This window comes from Triturus cristatus, chromosome 8, assembly GCF_964204655.1.
Source record: "Triturus cristatus chromosome 8, aTriCri1.1, whole genome shotgun sequence".
Taxonomy (NCBI): Eukaryota; Metazoa; Chordata; class Amphibia; order Caudata; family Salamandridae; genus Triturus; species Triturus cristatus.
The window spans coordinates 1,181,415,435-1,181,432,407 of record NC_140591.1 but is presented as its reverse complement, the minus strand read 5'-3'; the positions used below and the strand labels follow the sequence as shown (position 1 = coordinate 1,181,432,407).

Sequence of the window (16,973 nt, the reverse complement as noted above, 5' to 3'; positions counted from 1 at the left end):
GAGGACCATCCCCTGTTGCTGCGTCAGGAGATCCTCCCGAAGAGGCAGTCGGATCGGGGGATCCACGCTCATACCGAGTAGCTCGGGATACCAAACTCTTCGAGCCCAGTCCGGTGCCACAAGAATAACTTGGGCTCAGTCGCGTCTGATCTTCTTCAGCACTCTGGGCAGACGTGGTATAGGCAGAAAGGCATTCAACAGACCGCAACTCCACTCGTGACGCTAAGCGTCGCCTAGCGAGTGCCGCCTTGGAAACTCCAACGCGCAGAACAGCTGACATTGCGTGTTCTCTTCGGTAGCGAATAGATCTAACCAAGGTTCTCCCCACTGCTGAAAAAGACCTTGCACCACCTCTGAGTGAAGACGCCATTCGTGATCCAACATGCACCTTCGGCTGAGTTTGTCCGCCCTGGCGTTCAGGGTACCTGCCAGGAGTTGGACCACCAAGGAAATGCCTTGATGTTCCAGCCACGTCCAGTGACGTAGAGCCTCCTGACAGGGTCCACGACCCCACCCCGCCCTGTTTGTTGCAGTATCACATGGCGGTGGTGTTGTCTGTGAACACCTGCACTACTCTCCCCTTGACCGAGGGAAGGAATGCTTTGAGTGCAAGTAGGATCGCCCTGAGCTCCAAAAGGTTGATATGGAGCTTGGACTCCGCCGGAGACCAGAGGCCTCTGATCTCCGCCTCTCCCATGTGGCTGCCCCATCCCAGGAGGGACGCGTCCGTCACTACTGTGTGCTCCGGTTGGGGAAGGGAGGGGATCTGGCATGATCGATCAGCAGGATGCATGAGGCCATGAGGCCCAGCAGCCTCAGTGTCTTCCTGACCGAAACCCAGGACCAGGGCCGAAAGATCAGAATCATAGCCCGAATGTCCCGGGAGGATAAACCCGAAACTGCGCCGTATCCAGAACTGCTCGATGAAGAGGAGCTTCTGAGAGGGAATCAGGTGCGACTTCGGCATGTTGATGGAAAACCCCAACAAATGCAGGAGGTCAGCCGTAGTCTGGAGGTGGGAGACGACTGCCTGGGGCGAGCCCGCCTTCAACAGCCAGTCGTCGAGATAGGGGAAGACTGAAACCCCTGATCTGCGCAGATGAGCTGCGACCACCGCCATCACTTTCGTGAACACCCGAGGGGCGCTGGTAAGGCCGAAAGGGAGCACGGTGAACTGAAAGTGCTCGTGGCCACCGTTAACCTGAAAGTCCAACGCTACCAGCCAGTCTTGCGGGTCTAGGGCAGACAAGACCTGAGCAAGCGTGAGCATCTTGAACTTCTCCTTCCGGAGGAAGCGATTGACGTTCCGGAGGTCTAAGATAGGGCACAGACCTTTGTCCTTCTTTGGAACCAAGAAGTAGTGGGAGTAACAACCATGACCTTCTGGCGTCGGAACGTGCTCGATGGCCCCCTTGGCCAAGAGGGCCGTAACTTCCTGCTGGAGAAGTGCCAAGTGTTCCCCCGACATGCAGTGGGACTGAGGTGGCATGGCTGGAGGGGTTGATTCGAAGGGGAGAGAGTAGCCCCTTCGGACTATTTGCAGAAACACCGGACTAGGAAGGTTTAGAGGCGGCAAGGGAGGTGATGGACTGACCTGTCCGCTGCCCTCGGGACCCACCACGGCAGGTCCCACGTCCGCGGCTGCGCTGAGACTGTGGCTGTGCAGCCTTGCGGGTCTGAAAAGAACGCGCCTGGGTGCCCCGACCTTGACCTCGAAAGGACCGAACAGCGGACCCCGAGGGAGTACACGTGGTGGCGAGACCCAAGGACTGGGCCATGGCCCGAGAGTCCTTAAAGCGTTCCAGTGTGCTATCCGCCTTATCACCAAAGAGGCGTGTACCAACAAAGGGCATGTCCAACAGGGTGTTCTGGACATCCCCAGAGAAGCCAGTAGTTCGGAGCCAAACATAACGACGGAGCACCACAGTTGTGGAAAGTGCGCTACCGAGATAATCGGCCGTGTCAAGCCCACAACGAATAGTAAATTTGCCAGCATCTCTCCCTTCGGTAATGGCTTGGGAGAGAACCTCCCGTGCTTCCACAGGGCACTGAGGCAGCACCTGTGCCACAGTGTCCTACACAGAATGTGAATAGCGGCCTAGCAGGCACGCAGTATTCACCGCCCGCAACCCAGAGCTGGCAGATGTGAAAATCTTTTCCCCAAATTGCTCCAGTTTCCTAGATTCCTTGTCCGGAGGAGCAGAAGAGAACGCACTCGGCGAGGCAGAAGCCTGCACAACCAGACTCTCAGGCATCGGGTGTTGTGTGAGAAAGATGGGATCGCCCGGCGCCGGGCGATGGCGGCGCGCCACACCCTTGTCTACAGGGACTCCCTCGTTAGGTTTAAGCCAAGTGCCCAACAGGATATCAGTACCAAATTGCTCCAGTTTCCTAGATTCCTTGTCCTGAGGAGCAGAAGAGAACGCACTCGGCGAGGCAGAAGCCTGCACAACCAGACTCTCAGGCGTCGGGTGTTGTGTGAGAAAGCTGGGATCGCCCGGGGCCGGGAGATGGCGGCGCGCCACACCCTTGTCTACAGGGACTCCCTCATTAGGTTTAAGCCAAGTGCCCAACAGGATATCAGTAACGGCTCCGCAGAGGAGGACTGCGGCTGCAGGACCTCAGTTAGGAGATTGATCCTGATAGGCACAGAAGGGAGCTTGAGGTTAAGAGCCTCAGCTGCCCTACGCAAAACAACCGAAAAAGTTCCAACCTCCTCTGTGGCCATGGAAGAAGGGGACAGAGTACCAGGGTGTGGAGAGAAATCCAGATCCACTAGACCCTTCACATCGCCTTCCCACTCAGGCTCATCCTCGCATTGAGCTGCAAGAGGGTCCTCAGACCCCTCCCAGTATTTCCCCTTCGTCCACCAGTTGCTGAAGAGGCCGGTAAGGACGAGGTGCCCTGGGAAACGGGATAAACTCCCCTCCAAGAAATGGAATGGGAGGGTGAGATACCAGCCCCGGTTAGGGGCCTTCTGGCGTCAGCAGCGGCGCCGCACCAGTCGCCGGGGGCTGGATCCAGGGACGGCGGCGAGGCCCGAGCCGGGGCCGCAGCCGGCAGCGCCGCAGGGTATGGTGTCGGCATAGCCGAGGCCAGAGGCGGCGGCACGGAGGCAAACCCTTCCGACGGATCCATGGGGCCCGAAGATGCTCCGGAGGGACCCGGCGGGGCAAATAAATGGCGCAAGGCCGACATAAAGGCCTGCACCTCGTCCGAAGTCGCGTGCGGGCCCGGAAAGGGTGGGTAGGCCGCAGGCAATGATGGAGGCTCCAACGGAGCCGCGGGGGAGTTACCGCCCGCCCCCTCCACCGCGACCGGTGAGGGGTGGAGAAAGAGTGACGTCGCTTCTTTGACTTTTTATGGCACCTAGACTTACCTGTCCCCGATTCCGACGAGCGATGCTGATGGCTCCGCGACCGGTCCCTTGACCTCCCATGGGATCGGGTCCTCGATCGGCGCGGAACCGATTGCCGGACCTCCAACAACTTTCAGGAACGTTCCCGCAAAGCTTTCGGCGCCATGGCCCAACAATCGGGGCATGCCTCGGGGTCATGGGCGTGCCCCAAGCAGTCGTGAGGGTCCAATACCGACATTTTTCGACGGCAGGCCCTACAGGACTTAAACCCGGGCATCTCTATTGCACCAGGAGTCAAGTACACGACAAAACAAGTTGTCAGAAACCAAGTTAAAACTTTTAACAAGGAGTACCGCTTTCTCTCGGATCTGCGCTGCTGCACGGAAAAAGAAAGCACGGACGCCAGCGCGCGTCTAAATAGTTCTGACGACGTCATCTCGGCGGCTACGACGCCAGCGACATACACGGAGCCGTACGACGACGCCTACCGACGCGCAGGGGTACTGCTGACGAAAAACTTTCCGGATCCAGTCTGACGCCTGGGGATATTCTACGGTAAGGAATCTATCACTAACGTGTCTCTTTCAGATATAAAATACTGTTAAATAAATACTGTTACCAAGCTTCAAGCTACTCATGTTATCGACCTCGGACGGCTGAAACATAAAAGAGCAGTGGTTCATCCGGAACCAATTTCCATATAATGTAATTTTGGCTAAGAAAAGAAAATCAGTGCATACACTTAATATAATGAGCATTATCATAGTGCTGCACAAGAAAGAAAACTTTCCAGTATGCATTTTAACAGACAGCTATAGCGCCTTCTGTCTACTGTTTATTCAAACCAGTTAAGCTTGTGTGGAGTGCGTTTAAGGGCATTTCCAACTCGCTCGTAGCACCGAGTTCTCATCAGGACAAAGCTTGTTAGGGACCCCTAAGTGACTCAAAAAGCCTCACAGATACATAGGTGGTCCGGGGGTACCCGCGAAAGAATGAACACATTCCATCCGGGTCTGACTGCACTTTTCATTCTGTACATAAACCACGAGCAATGTTTGCACTTGTCGTTGGTTCTGGTTCATGTATTCTTAGTGCATTTTAAAACCACTCGTGAGGCTAGACGGTGATAATGTTCATCACATTAAGTATATGCACTGCTTTTTTATTCTTTTTGCCTAAACCACATTAAAAGAAAAGGCGTTCCAGATGACCCACTGTTCCATATATATGGCCAGGTTCACAGCAGCTGCTACGGTTTTGTGTACCTCGGAAGGATGAAAGGCTGAATTAACCCGCAACAGACTCCTAGCGTGGATGCGTTAGTCCACCAGTCGGGATTAGAATACTGTCCCTGAGCGTTTTGTTGTGGAGTTGCAATGATTTTGAAATCTCTCTGTAAAGCAGCAGTCCGACAACAAAGTCAAACATTTGGGATAGCGCGAGTGTCAGCACATAGGGCCAATGGATGGTCTTTGCACTGCACATATGTTTGTTACGTCAGAGCCGCTGACGTCACTGAGAGAATAACATGACGTCAGCTGGCCCAGTAAGAGCACAGGTGCTTTCATGGCCCAATCCCTGAGCATGACGCACAACTGTGCACGAGGGGGGGCCTTCTTTGGATGTGTGCAACTGATGGATGAAATAAGTACCCCATTTGTAGGGTGAGATTAGTAAGCATAAAACACCATTACAGGTGCAACAATAAACCCCACTCTTAAATCCAGCCATTTCCGCATGCCTGGTCAGGTTAACCTAGTTTTTAAAGCGGTTTGTTTATCAGGAAAGAGTGCAGCCTTAGAATAGGAGTAAAAGGACCCCCAGGTGGAGGGCCCCTTGTCCTTGAACACTAGGGGCTGCCACTACACCCTGTAATGCACGCATTGTATCCTTACTGTGAGAAGAAAAGGCTTCTTCAGTCCCTGCAGAGGCACTACAATGTGTAATGCACATATTACATTCTCGCTGTGAGAATTAACAATAATTCATCTATCTGCCCCTGCAGTGGCACTACGCCATGTAATATACGCATTACACCCTCGCTGCAAGAAGAGACAGGAAGTGAGGCCGCCCTCAGAAATCAGCGCCGTACTGTCAAACTGCACAAGTTTGGCATGCCGCATTTTTATAAAAAATTATAAATTAAATTTAAAAAAAAAAGATTTTGGTGGTGCGTAATATAAGATAGTTGCGCAGCCTCCATATACGCTGAATAAAAAAAATATAACAAAAATAAAAAGGATTTGGGCGAACCGCGCTATAAGGAAATTGCGTGGCCGCCATTATTGAAGTTTAAACACGGCATGGGAGATAAGAGAATTACAACAAGCATTGGCATAGCCAATAGGTCTCGCCTTTGGGACTTTATAAGTGTTTAGTTATCTAGCACAATATCCTTGGTGCAACAACATCAAGTGTTGCATGGCTAAACACTTATAAGGTCCAAAAGGCGAGACCTATTGGCTATGCCAATGCTTGTTTTGAGTGAGTGGCTCGTGCAGGTATGCCACTGTGAGGTAGAGATGCTGCGAATGCGTTTACAGGAGCCCCTGTGACATTGCACCTCTTCAAAATGTATCTTGGGTCTGGTGTAATACTTCTAACCCCTATTCCCGTCTTCTCGCACCCAATGCATCCTTAAATGTCACATGTACAGCCAGGTTTGACACTCCTATTACCCCTGCCCTCCAGTGACACTTTACCCATCACGGGTGGTGGTGGCGGTGGTGGACATGGTGGTGGACGTGGTGGTGGTGGACGTGATGGTGGATGTGGTGGTGGACGTGGTAGTGGTGGTGGACGTGGTGGTGGATGTGGTAGTGGTGGTGGACGTGGTAGTGGTGGTGGACGTGGTGGTGGACGTGGTGGTGGACGTGGTAGTGGTGGTGGACGTGGTAGTGGTGGTGGACGTGGTGGTGGACGTGGTGGTGGACGTGGTGGTGGACGTGGTGGTGGACGTGGTGGTGGACGTGGTGGTGGACGTGGTGGTGGATGTGGTGGTGGATGTGGTGGTGGACGTGGTGGTGGTAGTAGTGTATGTGGTGGACGTGGAGGTGATGGTGTATGTGGTGGTGGTGGTAGTAGTGGATGTGGTGGACGTGGACATGGTGGATGTGGTGGTGGTGGTCGTGGTAGTGGACATGGTGGACGTGGTGCTGGTGGACGTAGTGGCGGTGGTGGACGTGGTGGTGGTGGACATGGTGGAGGTGGACTTGGTGGTGGAGGTGGACGTGGTGGTGGAGGAGGTGGTGGTGGTTGTGGACGTGGTTGTGGAGGTGGTGGTGGACGTGGTGGTGGAGGATGTGGTGGTGGTGGACGTGATGGTGGAGGTGGTGGTGGACATGGTGATGGACGTGGTGGAGTTGGTGGACGTGGTGGTGGTGGACGTGGTGATGGTGGATGTGGTGGTGGTGGACGTGGTAGTGGACATGTTGGATGTGGTGGTAGTGGACATGGTGGATGTGGTGGACGTTGTAGTGGATGTGGTGGACGTTGTAGTGGACGTGGTGGACGTGGTGCTGGTGGACGTAGTGGCGAGGGTGGAAGTGGTGGATGTGGTGGTGGATGTGGTGGTGGACGAGGTGGTGGAGGATGTGGTGGTTGTGGATGTGGATGTGGTGGTGGACTTGATGGTGGTGGACGTGGTGGTGGGCATGGTGGACGTGGTGATGGTGGACGTGGTGGATGTGGTGGTCGTGGTGGTGGACATGGTGGTGATGGTGGAGGAGGTGGTGGAAGTGGTGGTGGAGGTGGTGGTGGACGTGACGGTGGACGTGGTGGACGTGGTGTTGGTGGACGTGGTGGTGGTGGACGTGATGGACGTGGTGGTGGTGGACGTGGTGATGGTGGATGTGGACGTGGTAGTGGACATGGTGGATGTGGTGGTAGTGGACATGGTGGATGTGGTGGTGGTGGTGGACATTGTAGTGGACATGGTGGACGTGGTGCTGGTGGACGTAGTGGTGGTGGTGGAAGTGGTGGTGGTGGATGTAGTGGCGGTGGTGGATGTGGTGGTGGACGTGGTGGTGGTGGACGTGGTGGACGTGGTGGTTGTGGATGTGGGCATGGTGGACGTGGTGGTGATGGTGGAGGAGGTGGTGGAAGTGGTGGTGGAGGTGGTGGTGGACGTGACTGTGGACGTGGTGGTGGTGGACGTGGTGTTGGTGGACGTGGTGGTGGTGGATGTGGTGGACGTGGTGGTGGATGGGATGGCGGTGGACGTGGTGGTGGATGGGATGGCGGTGGACGTGGTGGTGGACGTGGTGGTGGTGGATGTGGTGGTGGACGTGGTGGTGGTGCACGTGGGGGACGTGGTGGTGGACATGGTGGTGGACGTAGTGGTGGTGGTGGACGTGGTGGTGGACTTGGTGGAGGACATGGTGGAGGACGTGGTGGTGGACGTGGTAGTGGTGGTGGTGGAGGTCGTGGTGGTTGACGTGGTGGTAGTGGGCGTGGTGGTGGACGTGGTGGTGGTAGGAGTGGACGTGGTGGACGTAGTGGTGGATGACTATTGGGTAGGAGGGTGCTGGCAAAATGCGGAAGGAGAGAAGAATCTCGAAGGGGGCACATGGGTGAGCAGAAAGAGGCAGAATATTAGAAACAAACAAGCATTGGCATCGCCAATAGGTCTCGCCTTTGGGACCTTATAAGTGTTTAGCCATGCAACAGTTGCATAACTAAATACTTATAAGGTCCCAAAAGCGAGACCTATTGGCTATGCCAAGCGGCCGTGCAAGTTATCGCGATTCCGATCAAACATCAAAGCGGCCGTGAAAGTGAAAGTAATCGCGGTCAAGCGCGGCGCGCGCGCCCGCGCACATGCACTGTAGCTCTAGGCTGGCCTGGTAGTACTTTTTGGAGCCCTCTCAAGAAGTCTCGCCAGATCAGCGCATGAGCTGGGTCAGGCGAGACCTAAAAATGGCGAGTAGGTAGAACACGAAACAGATTTAACGGGGTGGTCCCTTATTATAGCGCATGTGAATGTTCCTTAGCACCACGTTTTTAGTAAACAGGGGGACCATGGGGAGATTAATTGATTAATCATGCATGATGATCTCGTGCGATTAATTGATTAATCATGCATGATAATCCCGTGCGGAAGCTGGTGTTACAACATTTAGTAATCTAAATGTCAACAAATTAGGTACAAGGCTACATCTCACGGGAGGTGAGGGAAGACCACTGCTTTCACTTTTCAAGCACTCGCACTCGTGCTTGTGGCGGCATCCACCTTGCGGGAGTGAGCAGCGGCGCAGCCACGTTAATTACAAACAGCGCGCCGCTGCTCGCTCCCGCAAGGTGGATGCCGCCACAAGCACAAGTGCTTGAAAAGTGAAGACCGATTGCTAAAGGCCCTCTCCTAGAGCAGCGCATGCTGCCTAGGCAAGACCTAAAAAAGAAAGGCTCGTGGCCGCCACGAATATCAAGCTTGTTGTGCCGCACTGCCTAAAAAAAATATTTTTAAAATTCGGGCAAACAGCGCTATAAGAAAGTCGCACGCCCACCATTATTGAAGCGCTAACATAGCATGCCAGTGTGCTTCAAAAAAGAAACTAGTGCTCACAAACGGCACCACATATAACAGGGGGTTTCCTCAGGGGAGGTTACAAGATGAGAAAAGGTGGTACTAAGGAGGAACTACCAAGCCTATCAACCAATCAAAAGCCACCATTTACAAAAGACATTAACTGGAGTCAATTAAAAAGATGGGCGAAACATGCATGGAGCTTAGTGCCCATATCTTGAATACAGCATGTTTCGAAGAGACAGCGCAAGCGCTGCATAGGCAAGAACTAAACACTGATCTATTCAGTGCTTAATATGGAAAAAAGGGTCCTCGTCAGGAGGCCACTGCACCCATTGTCCATGGCAGTGCTGCCAATGAAAGTACCAACACAACTAACCATTACACTCCTGCAAGCGTGGCAATGGAGACTATTCCAGGCCCCCAAAGTTGTAAGAATAGCTTTGGCGACAGGTATTAGTCATTTTTAATGTATATTGAATTATTAAGTAACTGTTATTGTGCTCATCTCTAAATCAGACAAACAGTGCCACCAGTGGCAGACTGTCGTAAGTGCCGGTGTTGACTATTAAGGGCCGGTGACAAGCACCGGAAACCACAGGCAAAAAGTAAGCACTGAATCTATTGCAATAAATGTTTCCATAACTCTCTGGCCAACTGGTGAATTATTACCATACAGGTTTTACTTTCAAGTATGTCGTCTGCATGACCACATGCATGACCTGCAATACCACTACATTACAGCATAAGCAATTACATGAATACCCAAACAAAAAGGTTACTTAGCTTTGATAGTAATATTTCTGGTGGATACATAATATTCCAACAGATTCCTCACCTTATGAATTATCCTCCAGGTCTCTGACTAGTCCGGAAAACTTTTCCCCAGCAATGTCTTTCCAGGACTGCCAGGTGGCATCATGCTGTCTCAGCTGCGACTCCACCTCCTGACATGATAACATTGGAGTATATTAGACGCCAATCACAGCGCTGACCTCACCACCTGATACTTTTGTCCTCCATTGAAGCTTGTGGTGATTAGCTAAGAGAGCAACAACAGTGACAAATACAGCACACAAGGTGTTTGCATACCTTGGGATCGTTTTAATCATAGCACTAGCTCATTGGGTAAGAGGTGGGGGTAGAAAGATTTTGTCCACCAAAATACTGTTACAGAAGGTAAGTAACTTTTTCTTCTGATGGAATAATCTTCCTGCAGACTCTTCACCTTAAGAACATACTCCAAACCAATATGCCTGTGGGAAGCAGGACTGAGTAGTGCTGTTTAACCCCTTCAGTGCCCGCCCCTTTCCCCGCACTGTGCTGGCGCTTTCATTAGCGGGCGGGGTCTATGACGAGCTGGACTCGTCATGGGCACAGCGCAACCGCGGCCCATGACGAGTCCAGCTCGTCATGGGCACTGAAGGGGTTAAGGATGGAAGTCATGCAACACAACTTAGCCAACGTACACATCACTGAGTGCTTGAGAAGTGAGGTAGTAGTGCTTGGCAAAAGTAAACAAGGATGGCTATTTAATCGCCCAGCAAGAGTCAGCAACCAGCACGATTCTGGAAAGAGTTGTCGAGGCACCAATGGTCACAGTGGAATGGGCATTAATGCCCCTTGGAGGACCCTTCTTTACTAGGGTATAGCATACCTAGAAACAGAGGATGGCCCAGCGCGAAATTATGTATTTGGTCACTAACAACCCCCTTTTGGGCCCTCAAAAAACTGGCTGTTTATACTGTCCTGTTGTGTGCAGTCAGTGTCTAATGACATCACATGTCTGTGGTTGTCTTAGCAGCTGCTCTTCCTCCTTGGTTGGATGTAGAGATGGAAAGAAAGATAGAAGGGTAATTGAATGGCCCATATGAAATGCGGATACTACCTTGCGTAACCGGGATGGGCAAGTGCGGAAAAACAAATTTTCCACAAAGAAAATTGTGAAAGGAGGACATACAGAGGGGTTATAATTTTCCGACCCTACAAGCTGAAGTTATTGTCCCCAACAAAATGACCAATGACCTCAGGGTATTAAGTCGAACCGGGCAACTAAGTATTGGCTCGAATGGGGATGCCAAAAAAGAAAGTCAATACAAGACTGAAATCCCATTAAGAAACCATAAATGGAGTGGGAGGAAACAAGTAAAATAAACCTTTTAGGAAATGCATCACTAGTGGTGATGTAAACTGGGAAGGATGGTAAGGGCAGCACATAACTGCAGATATGGCTGCAAGATAGCTCTTAACTACCACCTCTTCCACAAGTACCACCTCTTTGGATCCCTTATCCGGCGGGGCAAGAACTTCTACTTCCAAAAACTCTGCATGTGCCGAAAAGTCCTCGTCCTGGTAGAGGGGAGAAGGTGTGGGGGAAGGAAAAGATGGGCAAGACCCAGCCCATGCGGATTCGCTGGATACATCAATCCATCATGGTGGTCTGCATCCCAAATAGTGGCATACTGGGACACCAAACCTTCCCTCCACACATTGGAAGATAATGCCTTTGTTGGGGGGGTGGGGGGGGGATATATATAGCAATATAGCTGCTGGGGTGTCCAGTTAGGCAAAGAAGGTTCTAAGGACTGCCCTGGAATAGCCACTAAAACTTTCATAATGTTGGTGGAATTGACGCGCTGTGGGGGCTAAGCCTAGCACACGAGCTATATCACTTCTGAGATTGAAGGGCTCCAGGGAGGAGTCGGTTTCACTCCCAATAGCCTCTCACCGAATGTAACTTGAATATCTATTGAAAATCCAGAAGAATGCATCAAACCATGTTAGTTCAGCATGACAGCCGTGCCCCTGGATCGAGCAATTAGGTCCACATAGTTCAGGCCGCACTTCAAGATCTGTTTGGATGCGTCTAGCCCGTCATTCACCTGGTCTGTGAATGGCTCCTTCTTCTGTTCTGGCAAGCTAATCACCATACATTTTGCCACTTCCAACAAGTCATGCACATAACAGCCTACAATGCAGGTGGTATTAGTAGTACAGCGAGCCAAGCAGTAGCGTGACGTTTCCAGCAGCATCAAGTTTCTTGGACTCTCTATTCGGATGCAATGTGCACGGTGTAAAAAGTATTCAGCTTCTGTTTTGAGGAAGACATCTGGACAAGACTTTCCGATGCCGGGTGAGAAGACCATGCAATGCCAATTCTAAGGTTTCCGTCTCCATTCAAACCACAGTTATGCACAAATGCTGAGGAATATGTTAGAGAGACACAGGGAGAGCTTGGAACTTGCGTAGAAGAGCTTCAGAAAAATAGGAACGGACATCAGGGCACCGGTAGGTGTCTGATTTACTCCGGGTTATGTCTGGAGGCGGAGTCAAGGCAGGTGCCACATGGAGCCACCTAGGAGCATTGGAGCGGCATTGCTGGTGAAGAGTGTTACAGACCAGCCCGAAGCATAGAGGATAATAAAAATGATGAGAAATTTGTGGTAAGATGTCTAGATCAGAAAAAGCCCTTAAGCATTTCACGACGAAGCACAAGACAGAATGCATGATGCTTTCACATGGCATTTATGTCAACCACATATATGACAACTGCATGACAAATTGTGTACAAACTACACGGCTATTATAATCAGCATAACAAATTACAATTTCAACTTCTACCTGCAAAACAACTCTATAATGTCTATTACCTCACCAGCTTTACAGTCACATGCATGGCAAATCCATAATATTGTAAAATGTTTACATGACAGTGGTAACTACCGCAAACAATAATTAGACTGTTCACAAACCATATGGCAACTATGCAGCAGTTCAGCATGACAAATACTTAGTCTATATACATGAGAAAGCCCCTAACGATGAGTGTTTATGGATCCCACAGAGTAGCATGTTACCTGGACGAAAAGCAATGCTTGTGCCTCGTCAGGAGTAGAAAGAGCTATATAAATGCAAACAAATACAATAATGTATTTAAAAACCGCTGGCAAACTCTCATTCTCCGGATTATCATCCTCATAAGCCCACCAAGTGACCACAAGTTGGTAGAGTACCTTTTTACAACTCACTATTCATAGCCTCCTATAAAACTCATTTCCTTCTTAAGCTTGCGACCCTGCAGCCCACTAGTCCTTGTAAGTTCATAAACAGAAGTATCTGTAGAATTGATTTCACGGTTCTTGACCACATAGACATTGCATGAGAGAATGTGCAGAATGTCTGGCTTACACCGATCAGTGTAGTCATAAATATTCACACGCAATGGCACGGCCCTTCCTTAAGACTTTCCATCCTTATATCACAAATCACTACGAGCTGCTGGTTGTGCTCTAGCTACTTTCAGACACACATCAGAGTCACTCAGGTAGGGCTCGGCATAGTGCCAGCAGTGCAGCCATAGTTTCTTGGAAGCGTACTCACCTAATGTTCAGCCATGACAACATGGGGGTCGTACCTCCACCAACAAGCCAGACAGTGAAGAAAACGATGAGCAGGGTGGTGGTGAACATCATCTGGTGGGAGTAGGTAGCAGTGTCTCTTATGGCTAAAGCAAATGCCATCGCTCCCCGAAGCCCTGTTGGAAAAACACAATAACCTCTCTGAATTCAAAGAGATGGCGTAGACAAAGAAACTTGTTCATTTACAGATGACCTAGAACCTCTCATTGTGTAGACCATCTACAATTCCGCAAAATCCTTACAAGCAACCTATTTAGACTATCTCAACCTGAAACTACTGTGCTATATTTTTATCCTGTTTCCAACGTGTTTCGTCGTGCAATATGATGCACAGTAGACTTCTTCAGGGCCTATCATCCAAAATCGCCTGCTTGTAGATTTTTCGTAAAATCCATATGGTAGGATACCCAGGTTGCAGAAAACAAACACTCCAAAGTCCTTATAACTTGCTAAATCCTTCTTTGCAAGTACGTGAACTCCTGCTAAAATGTATCTCAAGTACAACTGTTCTTACTGAAACAGGTATCCTGTATCTATATTACAATAAATCAGTGGCTGAATACGGCAATTGTGTGCTCAGGGTGACTTTCATTTACTACACTTCTTAGTTTCCAGCGTTTTCCTGGTCCCTGTAAGGAGAATTCTTGATCGATTTGCTGTTTAAATGTGAAGTGCACTGACCCCTAGCTGGGTAGAGTTGCACTATATAAAAATGTGAAATGGATACATAAATATATGGTGTATCAGTGAGATCGTATCCCATTGCGTTCCAAGTCCATCACATTTCTATGGTGCAGACACACCAAAATAAGGTGCCTCTGCACCAAAGAAAAGAAAGCAAAGATGCCCCCCCGCCCCCCGAAGGCTTTTCACCATCCCAGATGGCAAATTTCAGTACATAAAGCACATGTCCAGGTTTTCACGCAGGCTCGACTGAACTCAAACCAAGGCAAGTTGTCATGTGTTCCAATGCAGAATTTGTTGGCAGCCCATAGCAGAAAAAAATGTAGTTAAGAAGGATGATAATATGTGTAAAACTTGCATTCAAGCCACAGAAGGAGCATCCTGATCAAAGGTCAGATGCTTATACCACACTCTCTTGGCCTAATCCGGGGCCACTAGGATGACTCTAGCCTTGTCGTTTCTGGCCTTCTTCATAACTTGGGCAGCAGAGGCTATGGCAGGAAGGTGTACGAGATTCCCTTGTCCCATTCTAGCTGCAATGTGTCTCCTAATGAGTGTACATGCGGGAATGCCAAAGGGCAAGATTATCAATAACGTGCGCTCTCCAATGGTGGTGAAACAATCAGGTCAGGGCACTACCCACTGGTCCCATAAGCCCTGCACCACCTCGGGATGTAGACACCAATCGTTATCTGCCCGATGACATCTATTCACTTTGTCTGCTCTGGCATTCTGCCCTGCCAAGAGGGTAGTAACTAGGAAGATGCAAAGCTTCTTGGCACAGGACCCAGGACCAGACACCGCCCATCCTACTGCAGTACCACATTGCAGTGTGTTTATAAGAATGTGCACCAGCCTGTCCCCTGAGGACAAGCAGATACTGTAGACAGATGATGATGGACAGGGCCGCCGGAACTAAGGGTGCAACGCGTGTTGCAGCACCCCTAGACCTGGAAGCAGATCAGAAACATATCGAAAACAATGAGGCCTTTAGATCCATTTTCATTTCAAGTAGCATTAAATGTTTGTTCCAAAACAGTGAAAGGTATGTGGTAATTAAGAAGAGCACAGAGAACAACTTTTCAACAAACCACTCCATATTTGCTTGTCATGTATATCTAAGTTTAAGTTATGGGGCTTCAAAGAGATGGCAATTGCTAACAAGTTTTTGTCCCTCTTGTGATTGTGTCCTATGGTGAAGGACTGAATGAGACACATGAATGCACCAATGTTAAAAATAGCTTCGTTTTAATGTTAATATTTTTTTTAATGAGGCTTATTTTAATATGGACCCCTTAGTCGTGGAATGTGGTGGCAGGCAAGTTTTGAAGTATAGTTAGAAAACAAACCAATACACTTTTATTTTATCCTTGTGTGCACACAAAAGTTTGTTTTAGATATCTCTTTTTGGAGTAAAAATTGATCCAATGTATTCATCAATTTAAGAACATTGCATCATTGAACCATATTTTTGCAGTAAAAAAAGCTTCAGACTACCATCTCATTCACCTCTTCCCTCCCACAATCACACGTTCCCCGCTTAAATGTTTTTTGTTCATTTGCTGCATGCGCTTGTTCAGTACCATCAGGAGTTTTAGAACCGCCTAGAATTGTAGTGAACTGATGCCCCTGACCAGCACCCCCAGTCAAAAAAAAAGGGATCCAGCACCACCCTAGATGGTGAGATTTCCTACAAATGATGTTCAGAGCTTCTCACGGAATCGTCAACCTTGGCTGCCATCCTGAACGACATAATTTGACTACTGCAATCCTTTGCAGGTAGCTGCCCCAAAGAAACTCATCCACCAGAAAAACTCAGGGTGGGGTCAACAAAAAGACACCTACGTAAAGGACAACACCACGAGCTGCCTTTTCAATGCAGAATGGGCTCTACATGTCTCTCGTACCCAGACAGTAACTTATGAGAATGTATACATATATGTTTAACAAGATGCAACTCGTGTTCGTTGTCAAAATCCAAAAACACAGCAGAAGCAACACCTTTTCATTTCTGGAGCCACAAAAAGAAACACTTTTCATTTGTTTTTGTTTTATTTCACACTATTCTTCAAAGGTAGTGTATTATGCAACATAACCCTGGCATAATGAATCCAAAAGGGCTGTGAGAAGAAGTAAACAAGCAAAACACATACTTCGCCTCCTCCAGCAGATGTTTACCTCAAATACTGGATTGAGCAGGTGCAGTGACAACAACAAAGTAAGAAAGCTTAGTGATCATTGCTTAGTAGAGCAACAGTGGGAAAATGAGATGGAGATCGGATAGGACAGTGATGAGTTATAATTCTGAGGTATTATAATAATTACAGTGCTGCGGCACTAGAATTAGTTGCCTTTGGCGACAACATAAACAACCACAAGATGGTGCAATTTTGTAACAAATAACCTCTAAACACGTGGTCTTCAAACTTTTTAAGCCGCGCCCCCCAGTTGGGGGGGTGGGGGAATCACTGCCCCCCCCCTTAATTTTTCAAAATTATTCTATTAAACTGGCAATGTTTAAATATGTATAGACTTATTTAAACATTGCATTTAAGTTCTCTTACCATTTTACAATTGCACTTAAATACATGATTCCGAAACATACCATTCTGGTCATGCAGGCCTTTCAAACAGTATCCACTGTGTGAATATTTGAAATGGCGGTGGGGGTTTTGAAGAATATTTGGAGTCCCTTTCCTTTTGACACCTTCTCCCAGACAGAATAAAAATGACAAAAGTTGTTAGTAATGACCCACTACAGAGCAGTTTATTGTCGCTCATATTTTTCTGCTGAAAACAAAGGTCTGTGATCAGCATAAGCTTCTTCTAGCCAGAGCCTGCCCCCCCCCCCCCATCTGTTGAGGCCCTCCCTAGTGTCGCCCGCCCCCCAGTTTGAAGACACCTGCTCTAAATGGACTTGTTGGGAGCCTCCAAATGACAAACTTTCATTTTGCTGCAGGTCTGGAAATACTTGCACCGGAACCGAGTA

The 16,973-nt window shown here is 49.3% G+C and overlaps 1 protein-coding gene across 2 annotated transcripts in view; it reads right to left on the bottom strand.

Annotated features, from left to right (window-relative positions):
* Positions 1-16,973, bottom strand: part of SLC9A7 (solute carrier family 9 member A7) — a 424,975-nt gene that overhangs the window by 107,902 nt on the left and 300,100 nt on the right. For both annotated transcript variants that reach the window (XM_085622857.1, XM_085622858.1), the window contains exon 12: positions 13,263-13,416. In XM_085622857.1, the coding sequence (XP_085478983.1) occupies positions 13,263-13,416 (154 nt within the window). The remainder of the gene's footprint in view (positions 1-13,262; positions 13,417-16,973) is intronic.